This window comes from Oncorhynchus clarkii, chromosome 30 (genome assembly GCF_045791955.1).
Source record: "Oncorhynchus clarkii lewisi isolate Uvic-CL-2024 chromosome 30, UVic_Ocla_1.0, whole genome shotgun sequence".
Lineage (NCBI taxonomy): Eukaryota > Metazoa > Chordata > Actinopteri > Salmoniformes > Salmonidae > Oncorhynchus > Oncorhynchus clarkii.
This window is the reverse complement of record NC_092176.1, coordinates 11541873-11562660: the sequence shown is the minus strand read 5'-3', so window position 1 is coordinate 11562660 and position 20788 is coordinate 11541873. Positions and strand designations below refer to the sequence as shown.

The window sequence follows — 20788 nt, the reverse complement described above, 5'->3', positions numbered from 1 at the left end:
CTCTCTCTCTCTCTCTCTTTCTTCCTCTCTCTCTCTCTCTCTCTCTCTCTCTTTCTTCCTCTCTCTCTCTCTCTCTCTCTCTCTCTCTCTCTCTCTCTCTCTCTCTTTCTTCCTCTCTCTCTCTCTCTCTCTCTCTCTCTTTCTTCCTCTCTCTCTCTCTCTCTCTCTCTCTCTCTCTCTCTCTCTCTATCTACCTCTCTCTCTCTCTCTCTCTCTCTCTCTCTCTCTCTCTCTCTCTCTCTCTCTCTGTCTCTCTCTCTCTCTGTCTCTCTCTCTCTCTCTCTCTTTCTTCCTCTCTCTCTCTCTCTCTCTCTCTCTCTCTCTTTCTTCCTCTCTCTCTCTCTCTCTCTCTCTCTCTCTCTCTGTCTCTGTCTCTCTCTCTCTCTCTCTCTCTCTCTTTCTTCCTCTCTCTCTCTCTCTCTCTCTCTCTCTCTATCTTCCTCTCTCTCTCTCTCTCTCTCTCTCTCTTTCTTCCTCTCTCTCTCTCTCTCTCTGTCTCTCTCTCTCTCTCTCTCTTTCTTCCTCTCTCTCTCTCTCTCTCTCTCTTTCTTCCTCTCTCTCTCTCTCTCTCTCTCTCTCTCTCTTTCTCCCTCTTTCTTCCTCTCTCTCTCTCTCTCTCTCTCTCTCTCTCTCTCTCTCTCTCTCTCCAGGGTACGGCGTCTGTGTCATTACATTGTCAGCCTGCGGTACTTTGAGATGTGTATCCTGGTAGTGATATCCATGAGTAGCATTGCATTGGCTGCAGAGGACCCTGTCCAGGCCAACGCTCCGCGCAACAATGTGAGTCTACGCACGCACACACACAGGAAGACATGCCAGACACACACACACACACACACAGGAAGACATGCCAGACACACACAACCTGAAATGGTCCATCCACACAGACAGTGTGGTGAAGAAGGCGCAACAGCTCCTTTCCAACAGAAATTTGGCTTGGCCCAACCGAGCCACGGCCTGTTCACCCCGCTGGCATCTAGAAGGTGGAGACAGTACAGGTGCATTAGAGCTGGGACCAAGAGTTTGAAAAACAGAGATTGAACACTGGTCACTTTAATTAAGCAATAAGGGACAAGAGGCAGTGCTGTATCATGAATACAGTCACAGGTAAGTGCTGTTGTTCGGCCCAAAGCGATAGTGGAGGGCCCGTCAACCCATTTACCTGTGACTGTATTCATGGTACAGCACTGCCTCGGGTTCCTTGTCGCTTTTAGAAAACTCTTACCAACATACCAAAATAACAGTGAATTACATATTTTGATTAATTCAAACATTATTTTGACAAGTCAATCCATTCAATATCATTCATCCACCAGAAGATATAGTCCCGAACAGAAATCTGGTTATTAGTTCTTTTGGTCATGTTGCTACAGACGCGTTCCGGTCCTTAATTACTTTTGCAAAGTCGCTATGCGGAAAGGACCGGTTGTCCATTCTAAACGAAATGGTTGCTATGCAGGCTTCTTGTCCATTGCTAGCCAAGCCAAATAAAGCTAACTCAGTTCACGTCAAACATTGAACCTGGAATGACAGTTCACTAGCTGCATTTATGTTGCTTCTTCTTCTGTCGGCACTTACTTGGATACGTCCCATGATAATGATGTGGCTAAGACCAGGCTGTCTGGTCTCGTCTGGGCACCGTTCACTCTATGGTGCTACAGAGATCGAATTTTCAAAAGTGAAACATTGTTTCCTACAGGTCGGACAGGCAGACACTGCAAGGCTTATATTAACCCCTGCAGTACCAAACCAAATACTAGGCTGGAAGCAAAGGAAGCAATGTGCGTGTAGAAATAAATACAAGAGAGGATTCAGACAGCAACCTAAACATGGCGTTCTTGTGGATGGAACCGTTAGCAAGCATAGGTGTGTCTCTGATGGCCAATGCAGCACTTATAATTCATTGATGATGTCCTCGAAGCCGGTGTTTGGAGGATTTATTGTCACCGGGGTGTTCGTCTCGGGCCGGCAAACCGTGCCAATATATTCTCGAAACACTGGCTTTCGAAGGCATTATCCCTTTTATACAACGGGTTACCAATATATTCAAATAATGATTGACATATTTTTATGATGATTCATGATTTCGACTGGCTGAGAAAAGCTGCCATCCTGTCTGTCTTGTCCCGACTCCTGACACGTTCATTAACATGGGACAGCTGGAGATCCAATTTCAATATTGAAACAATGTTGCAAATGTTGGAGAGACAGACAGCAAGGTTATTACCAGTAGACTGTTGAAAACCAAACGCTCGTCTAAAAGACATGGGAGATGATGTCTAGATGCTTTTTACAGTGTTGATCTTGTATATAAATTGCCTGGCTGGGCTGATGAGACAGTGGATTGAGCAGTCAGATGGAACAGAGTAAATAGGCATTTCAACATCATAGATTTAGCCGGTGGTAACCAATCAGTATCCTGGATTAGACTCACCCATTGTATAATTAAGCAATACGGCCCGAGGGGGTGTGGTATATGACCAATATACCATGGCTAAGGGCAGTTCTTATGCACGATGCAACGCAGAGTGCCTGGACACAGCCCTTAGCTGTGGTAAATTGGCCATATATCACAAACCCCCAAAGTGCCTTATTGCTATTATAAACTGGTTATCAATGTAATTAGCAGTAAAAATAAATGTTTTGTCATACCTGTGGTATACAGTCTGTTATACCACGGCTGTCAGCCAATCAGCATTCAGGCCTCGAACCATCCAGTTTATAATAATGTTTACATACTGTTTTCCCACTTCATATATATATATATATATTACTGTATTCTAGTCAAGGCTCATCCTATAAAACTACTGCTGTACACACCTTTTCTATTCATATACTGTCTATACATACCACCATATATATATATATATATATATATATATATATATATTCCGGACTATTGCTCGTTCTGATATTTCTTCATGTCTTTCTTAGAATTTTGGGGATTTGTGTGTATTGTTGTCGTATTGCTAGATGTTGCTGCACTGTTGCACTGCACCTGCGATAACATCTGCGTAGCTGTGTACACGACCAATAAGATTTGAATTGATTTGACTCAGTTAGACATAAAAAAAACAAACAACAACAGGTGTGACAACCAAGTTCTTCCAGACATATCTGTCAGCGAGGAGAAGATCAGGCAGCTGTTCAAATGAGCTAGAGGAATAATTACTTTTGCCTTGCCTCTTGGCTGTGTTTTTCTCTTTCTCTTGCACTTCCTGTTCAGGTGCTCAAGTATCTGGACTACGTCTTCACGGGAGTTTTCACATTTGAGATGGTGATTAAGGTAAGCGCTTGGATAGGCACGTGTCATTAAATTACATTTTTACTACATGACTGAACAAAAAGAACATGTTTTCAGATCCTTTTTGGGCAGCTGTCTGAGATTTCCACAATATATTTGTCTAGAATTGATTTCTTTTTTTTTCATTCTGTTACTCCTATGGTTGTATTGGCCTCATGCCACGTGCCATGTTTATTGAAATGCATTACTAAATGAGAGCACTTTAATTGAATACATTGTAGGACTATAGGAGGTTGCTCCAACCTCAGTGTTCTGTAGCCGTCTAACCCTGCTCTCTGATTGGTCCAGATGGTTGACCTGGGCCTCCTGCTCCATCCTGGTTCTTACTTCAGAGATCTCTGGAACATTCTGGACTTCATTGTGGTCAGTGGCGCACTGGTGGCATTTGCATTTTCGTAAGTTGTATATATTCTTAGTAACGTTCATCATTTCATGAAATAAAATAATTGCACAAGGCAAATTTGACAGAAGAACCTGATAAGCTGCACTTTCCAAGAAATACTTTTCTCTTTTGAATTTACATGCGCTGCAATTCATCTGTCATTTCCCATCGGTTAAGTTCCTCAGAATCAAATTCCTTGTATCACCACAATATAATATGTCTGCTACCTCTTATTGCTGGAATATTGTATTCATTATGGGCTCAGTCTTTGGGACGGGTTTTTGGGCAAATTGTTGTGATTATTTGTAAGAATGAGAATATGTCAATTCAGGTGAAATACTGGGTTTAGTCCGGGAGAGAGAGTCTCTGTGGGTTTAGGGTAATTATCCTGTACATCTGGTAATGTTGCTGCTGCTGCTGCTGCTGCTGCTGCCAGAACCTACCATTAGTTCCATAACAACACATTGGGAAAATAGGAATGCATAATGTCATGTTTATTTGCTTATAGTTGAGGTGTTTTGCAGTAAGGGTTGCGTTAAATTAACCTCCACAAAATGCTTTATTTCATGCTGTGTGTGTGTCTGTGTGTCTGTGTGTGTGTGTGTGTGTGTGTGTGTGTGTGTGTGTGTGTGTGTGTGTGTGTGTGTGTGTGTGTGTGTGTGTGTGTGTGTGTGTGTGTGTGTGTGTGTGTGTTTTCACAAGTGTTATGTGCGCTGTTGACTCAAAGTTCCTTTTCTGTTTCCTTGTGGCTTGGATCTCTTGAAGGAGCTTCATGGGGTAATGCTTTCTCTCTCTCTCTCTCTCTCTCTCTCTCTCTCTCTCTCTTTCTCTCTCTCTCATCTTGCCTGTCTCTGTTTGTGTGAGCTAACAGGGTCTATGCTCAGTCCATAGGCCTGTTTTGTTCTGGGACACACTCATCTCTCTCTCTTCTCGTCATCTTTTCATAGTCCACTTGTCTTCTCTCATATTTATCTGCTTGACCACAGATCCTCTGTCCTGTTCCATGTTCCCCTCCGCTATAGGGGACAATGTCACCTCAGTGTGACTACATATTCACCAGGACCACACTAGACAAATACATGTTGCTGTGATAAGAAGGATCCTACTGCTCTATATCAGCTCATGTTTTGATTACAAATGGACCTACTCACCAAACACATTTCATTAAGTGGCAACTACTCATACAAGGTAGTAAGAAAGAACGCCACTTTAGAGCCGAGGAGCTCTTTACATCTCTGCATGGAATCTCAGAGTGTGTTTAAACTGTTATGGTGTCATCAAGGTATCTATATTGGTGACTGCTTAGTGACCATACGGTACCACCCTCCATCCCCACTTTGTTTGTCTACAGCACTGCCTCTAGTATCTATCACTCTCCCCTAGCCACTCTGACAGACAGCCAGGCGTGTTGATGTTGATCGATGGACATTATTCTCCCTGCATGCCCCGGGTCTCATTCTGCCTGTCATGTCAATGTGATCCACCGACTCATTGTGAATGAACCGTACCGCCACGTGATGTGTCATCGACACACTGTTTGTGCAGTGTTGCTTCCTTGAATCTCACAACCAACGTGTCACCATTCCATCTCCCTTCAGAAGTTCCACATCTGTCAGATGTCCTCTGTCTGTTGGAAACGTCTGCTAGTACACAGGAAACACACTCTTACCTGTGCCACCAAAACAAGTGGCAGGAGTGTCTTTTTGGCAAACAAAACCTGAGTTTTAGGAACATTGCCTTGAAAAAATGAAAGCCATTTTGCAACCCAGTCATCCTCGAAGAAGTGTCATTATCGCCGAGATTGTCATTTGGCGAGTTCCTTTTCTAGTCTAATCAGTTCCTCACACTTTCACAATAGCATTCAACTGTCTGTCACTGACAGACTAGTACAGTCAATGACAAACATCTCAATTTCATACATCATAGGCCTATTCCCATTCACCGTGTGGTAATTGTTTAGATTGTACCTGTCATATTTTCTATGTGTGGGAAGACGCCATAATTGTGCTCTTTATCTTGTTTTTTCCCCTTTACTGTTTTCCCCCGTCAGACCGCCACAAGGTGTGCCCAGGTGGGGACCCCCCTCTCCCCTCTACCCCTCTTTCTTCTGCTTAGGCCAGGATCATATCACTAAACCTGTATGAGTAAAGGGTTTCCTTTACAGTCCAGGAGCCTTTGCCATGTCACTCTGATAGCTTTCAATAGAAACCTCTCTTTCTCTTTCTGGGTGTTCAAATCCAATTTGATTTGTCACATGTGCCGAATAGAACAGGTGTAGTAGACCTTACAGTGAAACACGAACTTACAAGCTCCTAACCGACAGTTCAGTAAATAAAGAAAGATGAAAAAAATAAGAAATAAAAGTAGCAAGTAATTAAAGAGCACTCTCCAATCTTACTGTAAATGGATGCTCAAGTAAAACGTGTTCATAATTGATGATTGGGCCAAATCCCAGCATCAGCACTAACTATGCTGGCCATTCTAATCATTATGTACAGCAGACTCTTTGTGTTCATTTTCAAGCTTCTATGGACCAAGTCAAATACTCTGAGCTATTATAACACACATTCGTGTTTATTCTGTTAAACTAGGAGACGCACCAAGCATAGCCATGTCAGTGCCTATATTAAAACATAATACAGTCTTGTTCCACACTGACAGAGAGAGAACTACAGATGTAGGATCTTAATTTGATCACCCTGTTGCAGGAGAACCTTCCTTCCAGGAGAACATTTTAAACTTGTAGTGTATTTGAGGATTAAAAAGGTTTCTGAAGTTTGTAATTTCCTCTTTGAAATTTCAGACATGATTTTCCCTAACGAAAATGTACCAACCGTTACAAAAAATGTCCATGAATTATAATCCACATAATAATTCACATTTCCTGTTGCTGCAGGGATTATTTTCCTGCTGTAGCAAAATGGGTCATATCAAGATCCTACATCTGTAGGACTACCTTTAGAGTAGTAGTAAAAATAGCCAGTGCTCAGACAGGACATGGTGGTTATTTTGGATGACCGTTTTGTTCTCCTTCCAGGGAGATGACATATGGGACACGCCAGCCACCTGTACCTGAGAATGATGTCCTCATTACACATTTAACCACTGTCTTGGCGTCTCATAGCTCTGTCACCGTCCAGCCCCTGTAGAAAACTCAAAGCGCTCGCAATGAAACTCCCAAGTCACATGTTTTTCTCCAAGCTGGTCAAGCATCCTTTGAAAGCTATCAGAATGTCATGTGTGGTTTAACATGTGTGAGTGTTTTGTGATCTCAAACCACGGGCTCTACTTACTGCGAAAAAAAGCATGCTGGACTAATGCGTATCAGAGCATGAATGTTGCATGCTGTTGTGGTAGAGTAGAGCTGTAACGGAGGCTGTGGGAGGGAGGAACCTCAGCGTCATATCACATGTCTATGCTGTGTTGGGCATACCAGCCAGGGTTACAACATGGCCAGAGTTACAACATCCCACTTGGATGGGAAGTCGTGTGTGTGTGTGTGTGTGTGTGTGTGTGTGTGTGTGTGTGTGTGATGGCAGCTGACAGCAGAGGGGGAGGCAGGGCAGAGTAGGGGAAAATGAAGGGTGCTGGCAGATTTGTTTCTCTCTGTTGCCATTTGCCTCCTCCTGGACTGTCTTGTTGGTGCCATGTTAATCATCTTCCCCAGATGCTGTGATCTTTACAAGTTCGTCTTTATCTCTCAGTTGAAAATGAGTGACTGCTATGTAGGATTTACTTTAACAACAGAGGCGTTCACCTTTTCAGAGAAATCTCTCTAGATTTGAGACAGAGATGTGATTGAGTGACATGGGTGCTGGAACATTTCACATTGTGATATAAATGTTGTTGACTGTACTGTATGTTGAATAGGTCTATTTCTATAGCATTTATTAATGTAGAAGTGTCACGTAGTATCTTTGACTGGTTATTTATGTGTTGCCGACTGTTTATTGGAGTCAGTCAAATCCACGATTCTCCAATGGGATGATTGACCTTAAATACATGACCATTTTGTGTACTGTACCACACATTGGTCAATTATTTTACATTTGATATAACATACAGTATTTTGTATCACTTCGTTGTATTTGATTTGGAGATGCCTGTGTTGCGAGTCACTTGTATTGCTATTCTCACAGCTCCCCAAGGTGATGATTCAGCATGAGCTCTTCTGAGTCTGTAGGGAACATTAATATACACGGAGACTTAATGGGATTCTGCTCAGACTTCTTCACATGTTGGTTCAAAAGATGTTCTGTTTTTCCGCCCATTGTATCTGAGAAAGTCTATTACATCTCTTGTTCCTGTATTTCCCCGTGAGTCATAATACTCTACACTGACATCCTTTCATCTTTTCGTCTGTCAGTCTCACCATCTCAGCTTAACGAGCAGGATTTGTGTATGAAAACAGCATTGGTTCCTTTAAAAGAAACGTCACCGTTGATTTTTTTTTTGCCACTGGTTATGGGTTCTTCTGCAGAAACCTGATGCACAGTCTGTAGTGCGAGCGTACTTGATTTCTTTTTTGGGTGCTATTTGCATGGAGAAAAATGTGTTGAGATGTAACTCTCAGAGAAGGTGTATTGCTGTGGGATAACTACTCTGCATGCTATACATCCACAAACTGTCCAATTCGCTCATGTAATCCAGGATTACATGCTACGGTACCTGTCTGAATGGTCTGGAGAGGCATGAGCCTACAGTGAGATTACTAATCCATTCTCAGTTGGGGCTGGGTGGTTGGTTGTCACAAACAATTATCTGTACCAAGGGTATCTACAGCTTTGACAAAAAAATGTTTACCTCAATTATTATTCTGTTGTATTTTTCAAACACAAATCATTTTGGAAGTATTATTAGAAATGCAATGTCTTTAGTAGTGGGAGATGGTAATGTAAATAACAAACGTTCTCCTAACCCCATTTCCTTAGATTGTAAGAACATTGACATTCACGTTGGGTAAAGACCGTCAGAGAGCATTCTTCAAATGCTTTCTGTTTCTTAGTCTAAACCTTTCCATTCATGAAACTTGTAGAAGCAACAGTGATTCATCAACAAGCTTTTGACTTTTGTCACGAGTGGTTTGCCTCTTTTTTAATGCAATTGTTTTAATGCAATTGTTGTTCTTAGCCGTTTCTGAATACAAGGTTTGCTGTCTAACTTAGTGTTTTTCTTGTGCAGAGGGTCCAAAGGAAAGGACATCAGCACCATCAAGTCCCTCAGAGTTCTGCGAGTCTTACGGCCCCTCAAGACCATCAAACGCCTACCCAAGCTGAAGGTACGGAAGAGGACTTTATCTGACCTGTACACTACACGTGTATTCACTGGTGTTGACTTATTGATGAGTGTTGTCAGGACACAGAGTCATCAGCGTGTACTGTATCTAACCCAGCCCCATGTTTCTCTGTGTGTGTGCGTGTGTTTGTGTGTGCGTGTGTGTGTGTGTGCGTGTGTGCGCGTGTGTGTGCGTGTGTGTGTGCGTGCGTGCGCGTGCGTGTGTGTGTGTCCTCTCTCAGGCTGTGTTTGACTGTGTGGTCAACTCCCTGAAGAACGTGTTCAACATCCTCATAGTCTACATGCTCTTCATGTTCATCTTCGCTGTCATCGCCGTGCAGCTGTTCAAGGGCAAGTTCTTCTACTGCACCGATGAGTCCAAGAGCCTGGAGAAAGACTGCAGGTAGGTTTACAGTACTGAGCAAGCCTGGCACAAGAAGAAAGGGCATTTTGAAATTAACAGGAGAAGGCAGATGAGCAAAGTTGGCACCAAGGCACTGGGCCTAACATTGATATAGCAAACCATGGAATAACGGTAACAGCTCTAGAGATGGCGACCCCTCCAGGGCAGCTGTGGTGGTACGGCCCAGGGGCTCTATTTTTGACTGGAGTTAAGGAGGCAAACGCACCGTCGTTTCCAATTTCGTTATGTAAAAACTGGCGCATTTGCCAGTTAGTCAAGTTTGACAATTTACCTGTCTAACCATCAGCTGGCTTGCGCTGAGGTGGGAGGGGTGGAAATATTGGAGGTGTGTTCTTGAAAATGTGCGCCAATATGGCAATTTCAGTGAACACAACTAGGACTATTTAAGACCGACCAAAAGCTGGTCTTCGGGGTAACTCACTTGGTTATGATTTTGTCAACGGTGGCGCACACAGTTGCTTTATTTATGTACATCACAAATGTTTTGTTAAAATATCACAAGCAGCAAAACAGTCAACAGACATTCCGATTTTTTAATGTATATTGGACATTATTTTTGTCCAACTTCTGTGAAACGTTTGGACTCATTATGTGTGATGCCCATTTCATGAAAGGTGTCAGTGACTTGTAGGAAGCCCATTTAGGAACGTCAAGTTATTTAAAAAGACTGATTATTGTTTTTCATTGATCATTTCATTGATCAAAAATACATCTTCCACTTATCTCTGTTGGATCTAACTGTCTTATCGCGGGATTTGTGATCGCTGTCCGTGGTGCTGAATCTACTTGTAGGCTGTATTTGCCTGTTTGTTTGTTTACCTTTCATGTGGCAAAGTGATTATTGGCCATATCATCACAGATGGTAGGCTTTAGCTATATGTATTTAAGAGCAGTAACGGTGAGTTGATTACAGTACCAGTCAAAAGTTTGGACACACCTAATCATTCCAGGGTTTTTCTTCCCTTCTACGATTTTCTACATTGTAGAATAATAGTGAAGACATCAAAACTATTAAATAACACATATGGAATCATGTAGTAACCAAAACAAAAAATATATATATTTGTGATTCTTCAAAGTTGCCACCCTTTGCCTTGATGACAGCTTTGCACAGTTCTTTGCAGGCCAGTCATCCGCCAAACTCAGATTCGTCCATCGGACTGCCAGATTGTTAAGTGTGATCATCACTCTAAAGAACGCGTTTCCACTGCTCCAGAGTGCAATGGCGGCAAGCTTTACACCACTCCAGCCAACGCTTGGCATTGCGCATGGTGATCTTAGGCTTGTGTGCGGCTGCTCGGCCATGGAAACCCATTTCATGAAGCTCCCGACAAACAGTTATTGTGCTGACATTGCTTCCAGAGGCAGCTTGGAACTCGGTAGTGAGTGTTGCAACCGAGGACAGATGATTTTTACGCGCTACGCTTGTGTGGCCTACTACTTTGCAGCTGAGCCGTTGTTGCTCCTAGGCGTATCCACTTCACAATAACAGCACTTACAGTTGACAGGGGCAGCTCTAGCAGGGCAGAAATGTGACGAACTGACTTGTTGGAAAGGTGGCATCCTATGACGATGAGTCCACTGAGCTATTTAGTAAGGCCATTCTACGGCCAATGTTTGTCTGTGGAGATTGCATGGCTGTGTGCTCAATTTTATACACCTGTCAACAACGGGTGTGGCTGAAATAACCGTATCCACTAATTTGAAGGGGTGTCCACATACTGCTGTATATATGCTGTATCTTCCCCCATAGAGAGAAGAACAGCCCAGTGCTGCGTTGAAGACAATTGCATTAATTATGTGTTTTTGTTTGGGTATCTTATTGATTTGTCACATGGACAGTGTCTTGTCAACCTAATCAAAGAGGTATCTGAATATTCATATTCCTGTATGTGTTTGTATGCAGTAAGTTGTTCTCTCTCTCTCTCTCTCTCTTTCTCTCTCTCTCTCGCTCTCTCTCTCTCCCCCCCCCCCCCCCCCCCCCTCCTAAACAGAGGTAATTTCCTGGACTATGATAAAGATGAGGTGGCCGCCCAGCCTCGGGTGTGGAAGAAGTATGAGTTCCACTATGACAACGTGCTTTGGGCCTTCCTCACTCTCTTCACTGTGTCCACCGGAGAGGGCTGGCCTGAGTAAGTCCACTTTCCAGGCTCCTTTTCAGTAGCTTATATAGAGTTGAAGTCTTTGGTGGGGATATGTTCTGAGAATATGCTGTGGCTCTTTGACAGACTGACAGACATACAGACAGACAGACAGACAGACAGACGAAAGTGAACAGCCCTGGGGATATGTTCTGAGAATGTGCTTTGGCCTGCAGACAGACATACAGACAGTATAACAGTATACCAGTAGGAGGTGAACAGGCCTGGAGTTATGTTCTGAGAATGTGCTGTGGCCTGATGCCTCTCAGACAGACAGGAAGTAGAATGGGTAAACATTACATGGGATATGTGCTGTGGTCTGGTGTCTCTCAGACATACAGAAAGACAGTCAGACACAGACAGACAGTAGAACAATAGGGTTTTTCTATAAACTAGGCTACCAGCGAGAATTTCCTACACTGGACAACTTGTTAGAGCTGTTGATAAGTAATTGATATCTGTCAATTTAGTTAATGTCATGATATTATTAAGACATAAGATACAGTTGAAGTCGGAAGTTTACATACACTTAGGTTGGAGTCATTAAAACTTGTTTTTCAACCAAAGGACCTTGTGAGGATGCTGGAGGAAGCAGGTACAAAGTATCTATATCCACAGTAAAACGAGTCCTATATTGACACAACCTGAAAGGCCGCTCAGCAAGGAAGAAGCCACTGCTCCAAAACCGCCATAAAAAAGCCAGACTATGGTTTGCAACTGCACATGGGGACAAAGATTGTACTTTTTGGAGAAATATCCTCTGGTCTGATGAAACAAAAATAGAACTGTTTGGCTATAATGGCCATCATTATGTTTGGAGGAAAAAGAGGGAGGCTTGCAACCGGAAGAACACCATCCCAACCGTGATGCACGAGGGTGGCAGCATCATGTTGTGGGGGTGCTTTGCTGCAGGAGGGACTGGTGCACTTCACAAAATAGATGGCCTACAAACCTGACTCAGTTACACAAGCTCTGTCAGGAGGAATGGGCCAAAATTCACCCAACTTATTGTGGGAAGCTTGTGGAAGGCTACCCAAAATGTTTGACTCAAGTTAAACAATTTAAAGCAATAGTTCCAAATACTAATTGAGTGTATGTAAACTTCTGACCCACTGGGAATGTGATGAAATAAATAAAAGCTGAAATAAATAATTATCTCTACTATTATTCTGACATTTCACATTCTTAAAATAAAGTGGTGATCCTAACTGACCTAAGACAGGGAATTTTTACTCTGGTTTAATGTCAGGAATTGTGCTAAACTGAGTTTAAATGTATTTGGCTGAGGTGTATGTAAACTTCCGACTTCAACTGTACAGAATATTCAATCAAATTCAGGAGTTGATTAAAACCTATGTTTAACTCTTTATCATGATTATTGTCTTTACGGATTTGTCCAAAGTCATGTGACATAAAACATCACTTTTCTTAACTACATAACATTTCCTGTCTCCTTATGTTATGGGGTGAAAACAGCTTTCATGGGCACAGAAAACCAAAATAATGTATGCATTGCAAAATCAAATGCTTCTAACCGAAAGAGTCCCCTTACCTTGATACGTAAAACTTAAATCATTTTCAATAATTATGCATCATACTTGTTGGATGCCATTTGGTGTCCAGCTGATTAGTTACGACGTAATATTTTTTATATTTTCACACATCATCAGTGACGAACAGCTGTTGTGATAGTGCATGCGATGCAACAACAGCCCAAGTGCTGGAAAAAAAAGGTGATCGCAAAGGAATGTCCAGAATATTCTGGTGTCTCGTTCGTTTTGCCGGTGAAAACCGCTTTGCCTGGACCCACATTGGATCTAATGTCCCTAGCGAATTGATGGTGATCATCTGTTGTTGCCCATTTGATTTACAGCAGTGTCTCGTTAGATCTAACAGAGAAAGCATCAAGGTATTGACTTCATATTTTCACGTGTTTTTGTGCCTCGGATTGGACACAGAGTCTACTACGTGATATTATTCTGGATACAATGACATCAAATTATACAGCCTGGTGGGCTTATTCACAACATGATCTGGTAATGAAATATCATGACAAATACATGTTGTTTTCCTTGTTACACCTGCAATTCTAAACAATACAAGGGGCTTGAAGTAGCCCTACTTGAACTTGGAGCTCAGAAATTCAAGTACTGGAATAGGCATCCCTTGACAATCTGACATCTTTGTTGGGGTAAAACCCAGTGCAAGTTATGAGGACATCATCTAATGCTGTCTTCAACTTGACTGTCCATACAAATCCTTCCATTATAAAAGGAACCCGTTTTTTTGGTCACTTTCTCATTATAAAAACAGCGATGGTGAGATTCAAATGGTGAGATTACCGCTGCTGCTGTTCATGGCTTTATTCTGTTTGCCTGCGTCGGCCACAAAGGCTAGGAGAAAAATCACCATGCATGCATCCAATTTCTTTAGTCAGGCAAGTCCACATTATTCTCACATATTTTAGAATGTAATAATAAGTTGAATATCAATGCATTGGCAAGGCCAAAGAAAGGCATTATTCTTCAAGTGGTAATGGCCTACACTTTTTTTCATGCTTTTTTGGGGGGTGTTCTATATTAGGCCCTATATGTTCTTTATAATTATAAAATTGTTTAACATTGCGGTCCTTGAAAATTACAATTAAGTGCTTGAAAAAGTCCCTGAGAGTCCTTGAATTTCATTTGCCAATGTCTGTATGAACCCTGCTTAAAGGATGCATAGTCCTGGGCCTATGATGTTGAATAGGTGGAGTTATGGGCCAATTTGCATACATTCACTTTTATTCCTCTAAGTGCGCATGAGGAACTGCATGAAAACCCTTTTTATTTCTGTTTCAAACCATTTTAAAACATTTATCCCAATGTCACACATTGGCCCCATTAATTATAGAAAGACCCAGTACTAGAACATTAGAGGGTGAACAAGCCTGCCCTGGGGATATGTTCTGAGAATGTGCTGTGCTAGTCTCGGTAATTGTCTTTAATATCGTATTCAAGCAAAGTGCGCAGGCTTGTCGGGTCAGCACACCAGAGAGGGTTGTCTGTGCAATTTCCGGCATGTTCATAATTCTCCTTCTTATTCCGGATCCTCTGTCCTCCTCAATGAAATCATTGAATTAGCTATGTTATTAAATAATCCAGTGATGCATGATATGTAAAAATGATGGACTGGTGAGTCATTTAGGTCAGGGTAGAAGTCCGTTAAATAAGACTCAGTCCTCATAACCTGGAGGGCTAAGTGGCTAGGCTCTCTCTCTCAGTTGGGCTATTACTGCAAGGAATATTTTAGCACGGCTGATGAAAATGGACCTTTCTATCATCAACATTAAACATTAATCACATGCCTATTACATTTTAACAAAAGCTTTTAATTGACTATGTCCCTAATTTTAGACGTAGAACTTGAAATGGTGTCCTCGTTTCCAGTTAGGTCTTAGTCATATTGTAGTTGCTGTAGGAAACTTGTTGTAGTAGTTTAACTACATTTGGCTGTTGTGGTGAGTGGTTCCATATACTGACAGCATGGTTCCTGTGTTCATCTCCAGTGTTCTGAAGCACTCTGTGGACGCTACCTTTGAGGACCAGGGTCCCAGTCCAGGCTACCGTATAGAGATCTCCATCTTCTACGTGGTCTACTTTGTGGTCTTCCCCTTCTTCTTTGTCAATATCTTTGTGGCCTTGATCATCATTACCTTCCAGGAGCAGGGAGACAAGGCCATGTCAGAGTGCAGCCTGGAGAAAAACGAGGTACAGTACACTCTTCAAAAAAAAAGGTGCTATCTAGAACCAAAAAGGGTTCTTCTTCTGTCCCCATAGGAGAACCATTTGAAGAACCCCTTTTTTGTTCAAGGTAGAACCCTTTTGTAGAGTCCTTTCCACACAGGGTTCTACATGGAACCAAAAAGGGTTCTACCCAGAACCAAAAAGGGTTCTCCTATGGGGACAGCCTTTTGGAACCCTTTTTCTAAGAGTTTACGGAACAGGAAGTAAGGGAAAGGAATAACAATTAATATTTCTTCAATGGTCCTGCTCTCCATTTGTGAGTTGTTGGTCATCAGCTCACTATGCTCACTATACTCTGTAGATGTTGCCAATCATACTGCCAAACCCTTTCATTAGGCAGAGTACTCAGTGCAGGAACAGTCTCTCTCACTGCTGTTGTTGTTGATGCTGGGTTCAGTTGTGCATGTTGAGGCAGTGAGGCTGCAGTGGAGCCTACAGTACAGTCTCCCAGCTGAGGGCCAGTGTGACAGGTCCACAGGTCCACGATTGATTCTGGAGCCCCATCTATGGTTCCACAGGCGGACACAAAGCCAGCGAGCCGTCCCCGTCCCCCCTACCTCATGTCTACCGGGACCCCATTAGGCAACCATAGAAGATATATCTCCGTCAGTTCCTATTCTAAACTAAAACAACATATGTTTCCCTGTGTCTGTTTGTATGCTATCCTAACACGACTCAACTGTGCACAGATAGATAAACACTGAATATACAAAACATTAAGAACACCTGCTCTTTCCATGACACAGACTGACAAGGTGAATCCAGGTGAAAGTTATGATCCCTTATTGATGTCACTTGTTAAATCCACTTCAATCAGTGTAGATGAAGGGGAGGAGACAGGTTAAAGAAGGATTTGAAAGCCTTGAAACAGTTTAGACATGGATAGTGTATGTGTGCCATTTGGAGGGTGACTGGGCAAGACAAAATATTTAAGTGCCTTTGAATGGGGTATGGTAGTAGGTGCCAGGCTCACCCGTTTGTGTCAAGAACTGCAACACTGCTGGGTTTTTAATGCTCAACAGTTTCCCGTGTGCATCAAGAAATGGTCCACCACCCAAAGGACATCCAGCCAACTTGACACAACTGTGTGAAGCATTGTAGTCAACATGGGCCAGCATCCCTGTGGAATACTTTCATTACACAGTCCATGCCCCAACAAATTGAGGCTGTTCTGAGGGCAAAAGGGGAGTGGGGGGACTCAATATTAGGAAGGTGTTCCTAGTGTTTGGTGTACTCAGTGTATGTCCCCTCTGTCTGTGTCTGTCAGTATGCTGAACTAACTTGACTCTCCTAACTGGAACCAGAACATAGCCAGGAGGAGCCAGCCTCTGAAAAGCTTTTCCCCGTTAGTTGATGATACAGATGCAATAGTCCTAATGAAGGCAATGCTTGAAAGAGTAACGTATTGACGACTGATGATGGTGCTGATGACCATGATGATGATAATGAGGAAATGGGTGGCGATTATGAAAGAGAACATTGGATGTAAGTGTTCATTCCCGTCTCGTTCTTTTCAGAGAGCCTGCATTGACTTTGCCATCAACGCCAAGCAAATGACGCGTTACATGCCAGAGAACGTGCAGTCCTTCCAGTACCGGATGTGGAAGTTTGTGGTGTCACCTCCGTTTGAGTACTCCATTATGATCATGATCGCCCTGAACACCGTGGTGCTCATGATGAAGGTTAGCACAGTCTGGCTCATTCACCAGAAAACATAGTAGGATCATTCAATTCAAATGGTTTTATTGTGAAATAAAAGTGAAATAGATAATAAACAAAAGTGAAATAAACAATAAAAAATGAACAATAAACCTTATACTCACAAAAGTTTCAAAGGAATAGAGACATTTCAAATGTAATTGTATGGCTATGTACGGTGTTATAACGATGTGCAAATAGTTAAAGTAAAAAATGGAAAATAAATAAACATAAATATGGGTTGTATTTACAATGGTGTTTTTTTTATATTAGCATTTTTTTAACCCCTTTTTTCCCCCAATTTCGTGATTACGATCTTTTCTCATCACTACAACTTCCCAACGGGCGAGTTGGGGAGTTGCAGTGTCCTCCGAATGTTGATGTTGCAGTGTCCTCCGAAACATGACTCGCCAAGCCACGCTTCTTAACACCCACTCGCTTAACCCGGAAGCCAGCTGCACCAATGCGTCGGAGGAAACACTGTTCAACTGACGACCGTGGTCAGCCTGCAGGTGCCCGGCCCGCCACAAGGAGCCACTAGAGCGCGATGAGCCAAGTAAAGCCGCCCCCCCTGGCAAAACCCTCCCCTAACCCGGACAACACTGGGCCAATTGTACGCCGCCCTATGGGACTCCCGGTCACGGCCAGTTGTGACCGGGATCGAACCCAGGCTGTAGTGACGCCGCAACACTGCGATGCAGTGCCTTAGACTACTGCGCCACTCGAGAGGCCTTTACAATGGTGTTTGTTCTTCACTGGTTTCTCCTTTCTGCACCAGTTCCATGGAGCTCCAGACTTCTACGAGGCCATGTTGAAGCACTTCAACATCGTCTTCACTGCCCTCTTCTCTCTGGAATGCATTCTGAAGATCATTGCCTTCGGTCCGCTGGTGGGTTTTTCATCCTTCCTGTTTAGCTGCATGCTATCAATATGACAAAAGTGATCAATGATTTGATACTTATTGAATTAATGCACTGCATGCCTTGAGTCTGTGAGTGATATTCAATCCCTCTTGTTCCAGAATTACCTGAAGGATGCCTGGAACGTGTTTGACTTTGTGACAGTGCTGGGAAGTATAACTGACATTGTGGTCACAGAAATCAATGTAAGTTAAGAGTCCAGCGCAGCACAAACCGTGTTTCTTCCACTCTCCTCTATATACATTACACTACTTGCTAATGAGGCAGAATTGTATGATTGAAGTGCAGAGACCTACAATGTGGGCCTGCCCTGTACACAGGCTAAATAGCTATCTCAGCAAAGATGTCTTGGCTCTAGTCCAGGACTGATAGCAGAGACAAAGAGGGGGAGAGAGAAAGTTTGTGAACAGAGCTGCATGTTAACACTATTGATTCATCACTGATGTCTGATATGGGATCTGATAACGTGAGGCAATTCAGAGTCCAGCTGAGTGCAACAGCCAGGGTTACAACATGGCCAGAGTTACAACATCCCACTTGGATGGGAAGTGGGGTGTGTGTGTGTGTGTGTGTGTGTGTGTGTGTGTGTGTGTGTGTGTGTGTGATTATTGTCATCTGAGCACTATGTGAATCACTCAACATGTTTCTCTCACGTCCTGTAGTAGTTGTTTATTGATGTTCTATACTCATATTGATACAGTATCCAACAGTATCTGTCCAGATGTCTGTATCATTGTCCAATGCATTGACTGATTTAAGTGTGTGTTCTGAGCTTTTACCGGCTTTCTGTATGTCATTACTGTTTCTATTTTTCTTACTTTTCCTTGTTCCTCCCTGTCCCTGTCCCTCTCCCTTTCCCTGTCCCTCTCTCTGCATTGTCCTCTTGTTTAATGTATTCACTGATGTGCCCACATTCTGCTACGGTTAAACAACTGCTCTTATAGACAACGGTGAGTGACTACACTTCCTGTCTCATTGCTCTTTCTCATTCCCTTCTTTACATAAGCTACAGCACTGTGTGAACTGGCCTGTATGTATTTATTGTTTGGCCTCCTTTAGCAAGCTGAACCAGGACCAGCCAAATACAATCATGTCGTTTTGTCTGCATCATCGTCATATGTAGTCATATTTTGATTGTCTCCTGTGAAAAGGGTGTAATGTTGACTGTGTTCTTGTCTCTGGGCCTGCAGGACCGGCTGTTGAATCTGAGTTTTCTGAGGCTGTTCAGAGCAGCTCGTCTCATCAAGTTGCTGAGGCAGGGATACACCATCCGTATCCTTCTGTGGACCTTCGTCCAGTCCTTCAAGGTAACACACACACACACACACACACACACACACACACACACACACACACAGTACACTGTATACATTACTTGCATTTAGAGCACTTTGCTGAACAGTGTTCTTGTCCTTCCAGGCCCTGCCCTATGTTTGCCTTCTGATAGCGATGCTGTTCTTCATCTATGCCATCATTGGTATGCAGGTGAGTGCTGCTTCCATTCTTTCCAAATATGAACATTTCCTTCCTGGACTCCCTTGAAAATGTTCCGTCAAAATAATTGGTTTATACACCCCTACGGACTAAAATGGTGTGAAATTTAGTTTTTTATTGAATAAGAAAATATTTATTCAGTGTAAGGCAGAAACTGGCATGATCTGTGGGTATAATCAATCCCTTACTATACCAGGTGTTTGGAAACATTGAGCTCAACGAGGACACAGCCATCACTCACCACAACAACTTCCGCACTTTTCTTCAGGCCCTCATGCTGCTGTTCAGGTAAATACACCTTTTCCTTAGTCACTCCTTCTTCTGCTTTACAGAGCACCAACATTATTACAATTGCCCTCTCCCTCTCCCTTCCCCTACCTCTCCTGTAACTCTGTAAGCCAGGGGTTGTATGTAGCTAGCAACATCTTTGTACAGAGTTGTACACTGTGACCGTCTTCCACAATAACTTTGTTAGAGGTGTTCATTGTAATCTCAAAAGGTATTTCTGTCCGTCTGTCCACCCTTGTTTTCCAGGAGTGCCACAGGGGAGGCGTGGCATGAGATCATGCTGTCGTGTTTGAGTCACAGAGCCTGTGATGAGAGGTCAGGCAACCTGGGGAAGGAGTGTGGCAGTGACTTCGCCTACTTCTACTTTGTCTCCTTCATCTTCCTCTGCTCTTTCCTGGTTAGTACTGATGTCATCCAACATACACTGTAACTGTATTGATGTTCGGCTGATGTGCAGTAATAAGGGATGTTAACATTAGACAATGATCTGAATAAGATGGAGCTGAAGAGGATGGCTGACGTTTTACATGCTCCCTTTTTAACTTATTTGTTCAACTTATTTTGTACATAATGTTGCTGCTACCGTCTCTTATGACCAAAAATAACTTCTGGACATCAGCGATTATTCACTTCGAACTGGAAGAAGCTTTTTCCTTTAACGTGTCCGACGGGAAGGATATACTGCTTTCCTGGGAACGGGCCCAAATCCCTGTAATTTGCGTGAAGAAAAGACGGAGGAAAAGGGGGCGAAGGTCGGGCTGCCTTCTGAGAATCTGTAGGCGAGCGAGTCAACTCCCACTGCCATCCGTTCTACTGGCTAACGTGCAATCATTGTAAAATAAAATTGATGACGTACGACTAAGATTATGCTACCAACGGGACATTAAAAACTGTAATATCTTATGTTTCACCAAGTCGTGGCTGAACGACGACACGGATAATATAGAGCTGGCGGGATTTTCCATGCACCGGTAGAACAGAAAAGCTGGTAAGACGAGTGGTGGGGTGGTGTCAATAACAGGTGGTGCGCAATGTCTAATATTAAAGAAGTCTCGAGATATTGCTCGCCTGAGGTAGA

At 42.9% G+C, this 20788-nt stretch overlaps 1 protein-coding gene across 1 annotated transcript in view; it reads left to right on the top strand.

The window, feature by feature from the left end:
• Nucleotides 1-20788, top strand: part of LOC139389871 (voltage-dependent N-type calcium channel subunit alpha-1B-like) — a 143263-nt gene that overhangs the window by 100991 nt on the left and 21484 nt on the right. Inside the window, exons 24-37 of the mRNA XM_071136869.1 lie at nucleotides 651-780; nucleotides 3227-3286; nucleotides 3593-3699; nucleotides 8868-8964; nucleotides 9203-9363; nucleotides 11379-11516; nucleotides 15073-15274; nucleotides 16828-16992; nucleotides 17787-17897; nucleotides 18030-18113; nucleotides 19119-19235; nucleotides 19348-19413; nucleotides 19619-19710; nucleotides 19957-20107. Of these exons, the coding sequence (XP_070992970.1) occupies nucleotides 651-780; nucleotides 3227-3286; nucleotides 3593-3699; nucleotides 8868-8964; nucleotides 9203-9363; nucleotides 11379-11516; nucleotides 15073-15274; nucleotides 16828-16992; nucleotides 17787-17897; nucleotides 18030-18113; nucleotides 19119-19235; nucleotides 19348-19413; nucleotides 19619-19710; nucleotides 19957-20107 (1681 nt within the window). The remainder of the gene's footprint in view (nucleotides 1-650; nucleotides 781-3226; nucleotides 3287-3592; nucleotides 3700-8867; nucleotides 8965-9202; nucleotides 9364-11378; nucleotides 11517-15072; nucleotides 15275-16827; nucleotides 16993-17786; nucleotides 17898-18029; nucleotides 18114-19118; nucleotides 19236-19347; nucleotides 19414-19618; nucleotides 19711-19956; nucleotides 20108-20788) is intronic.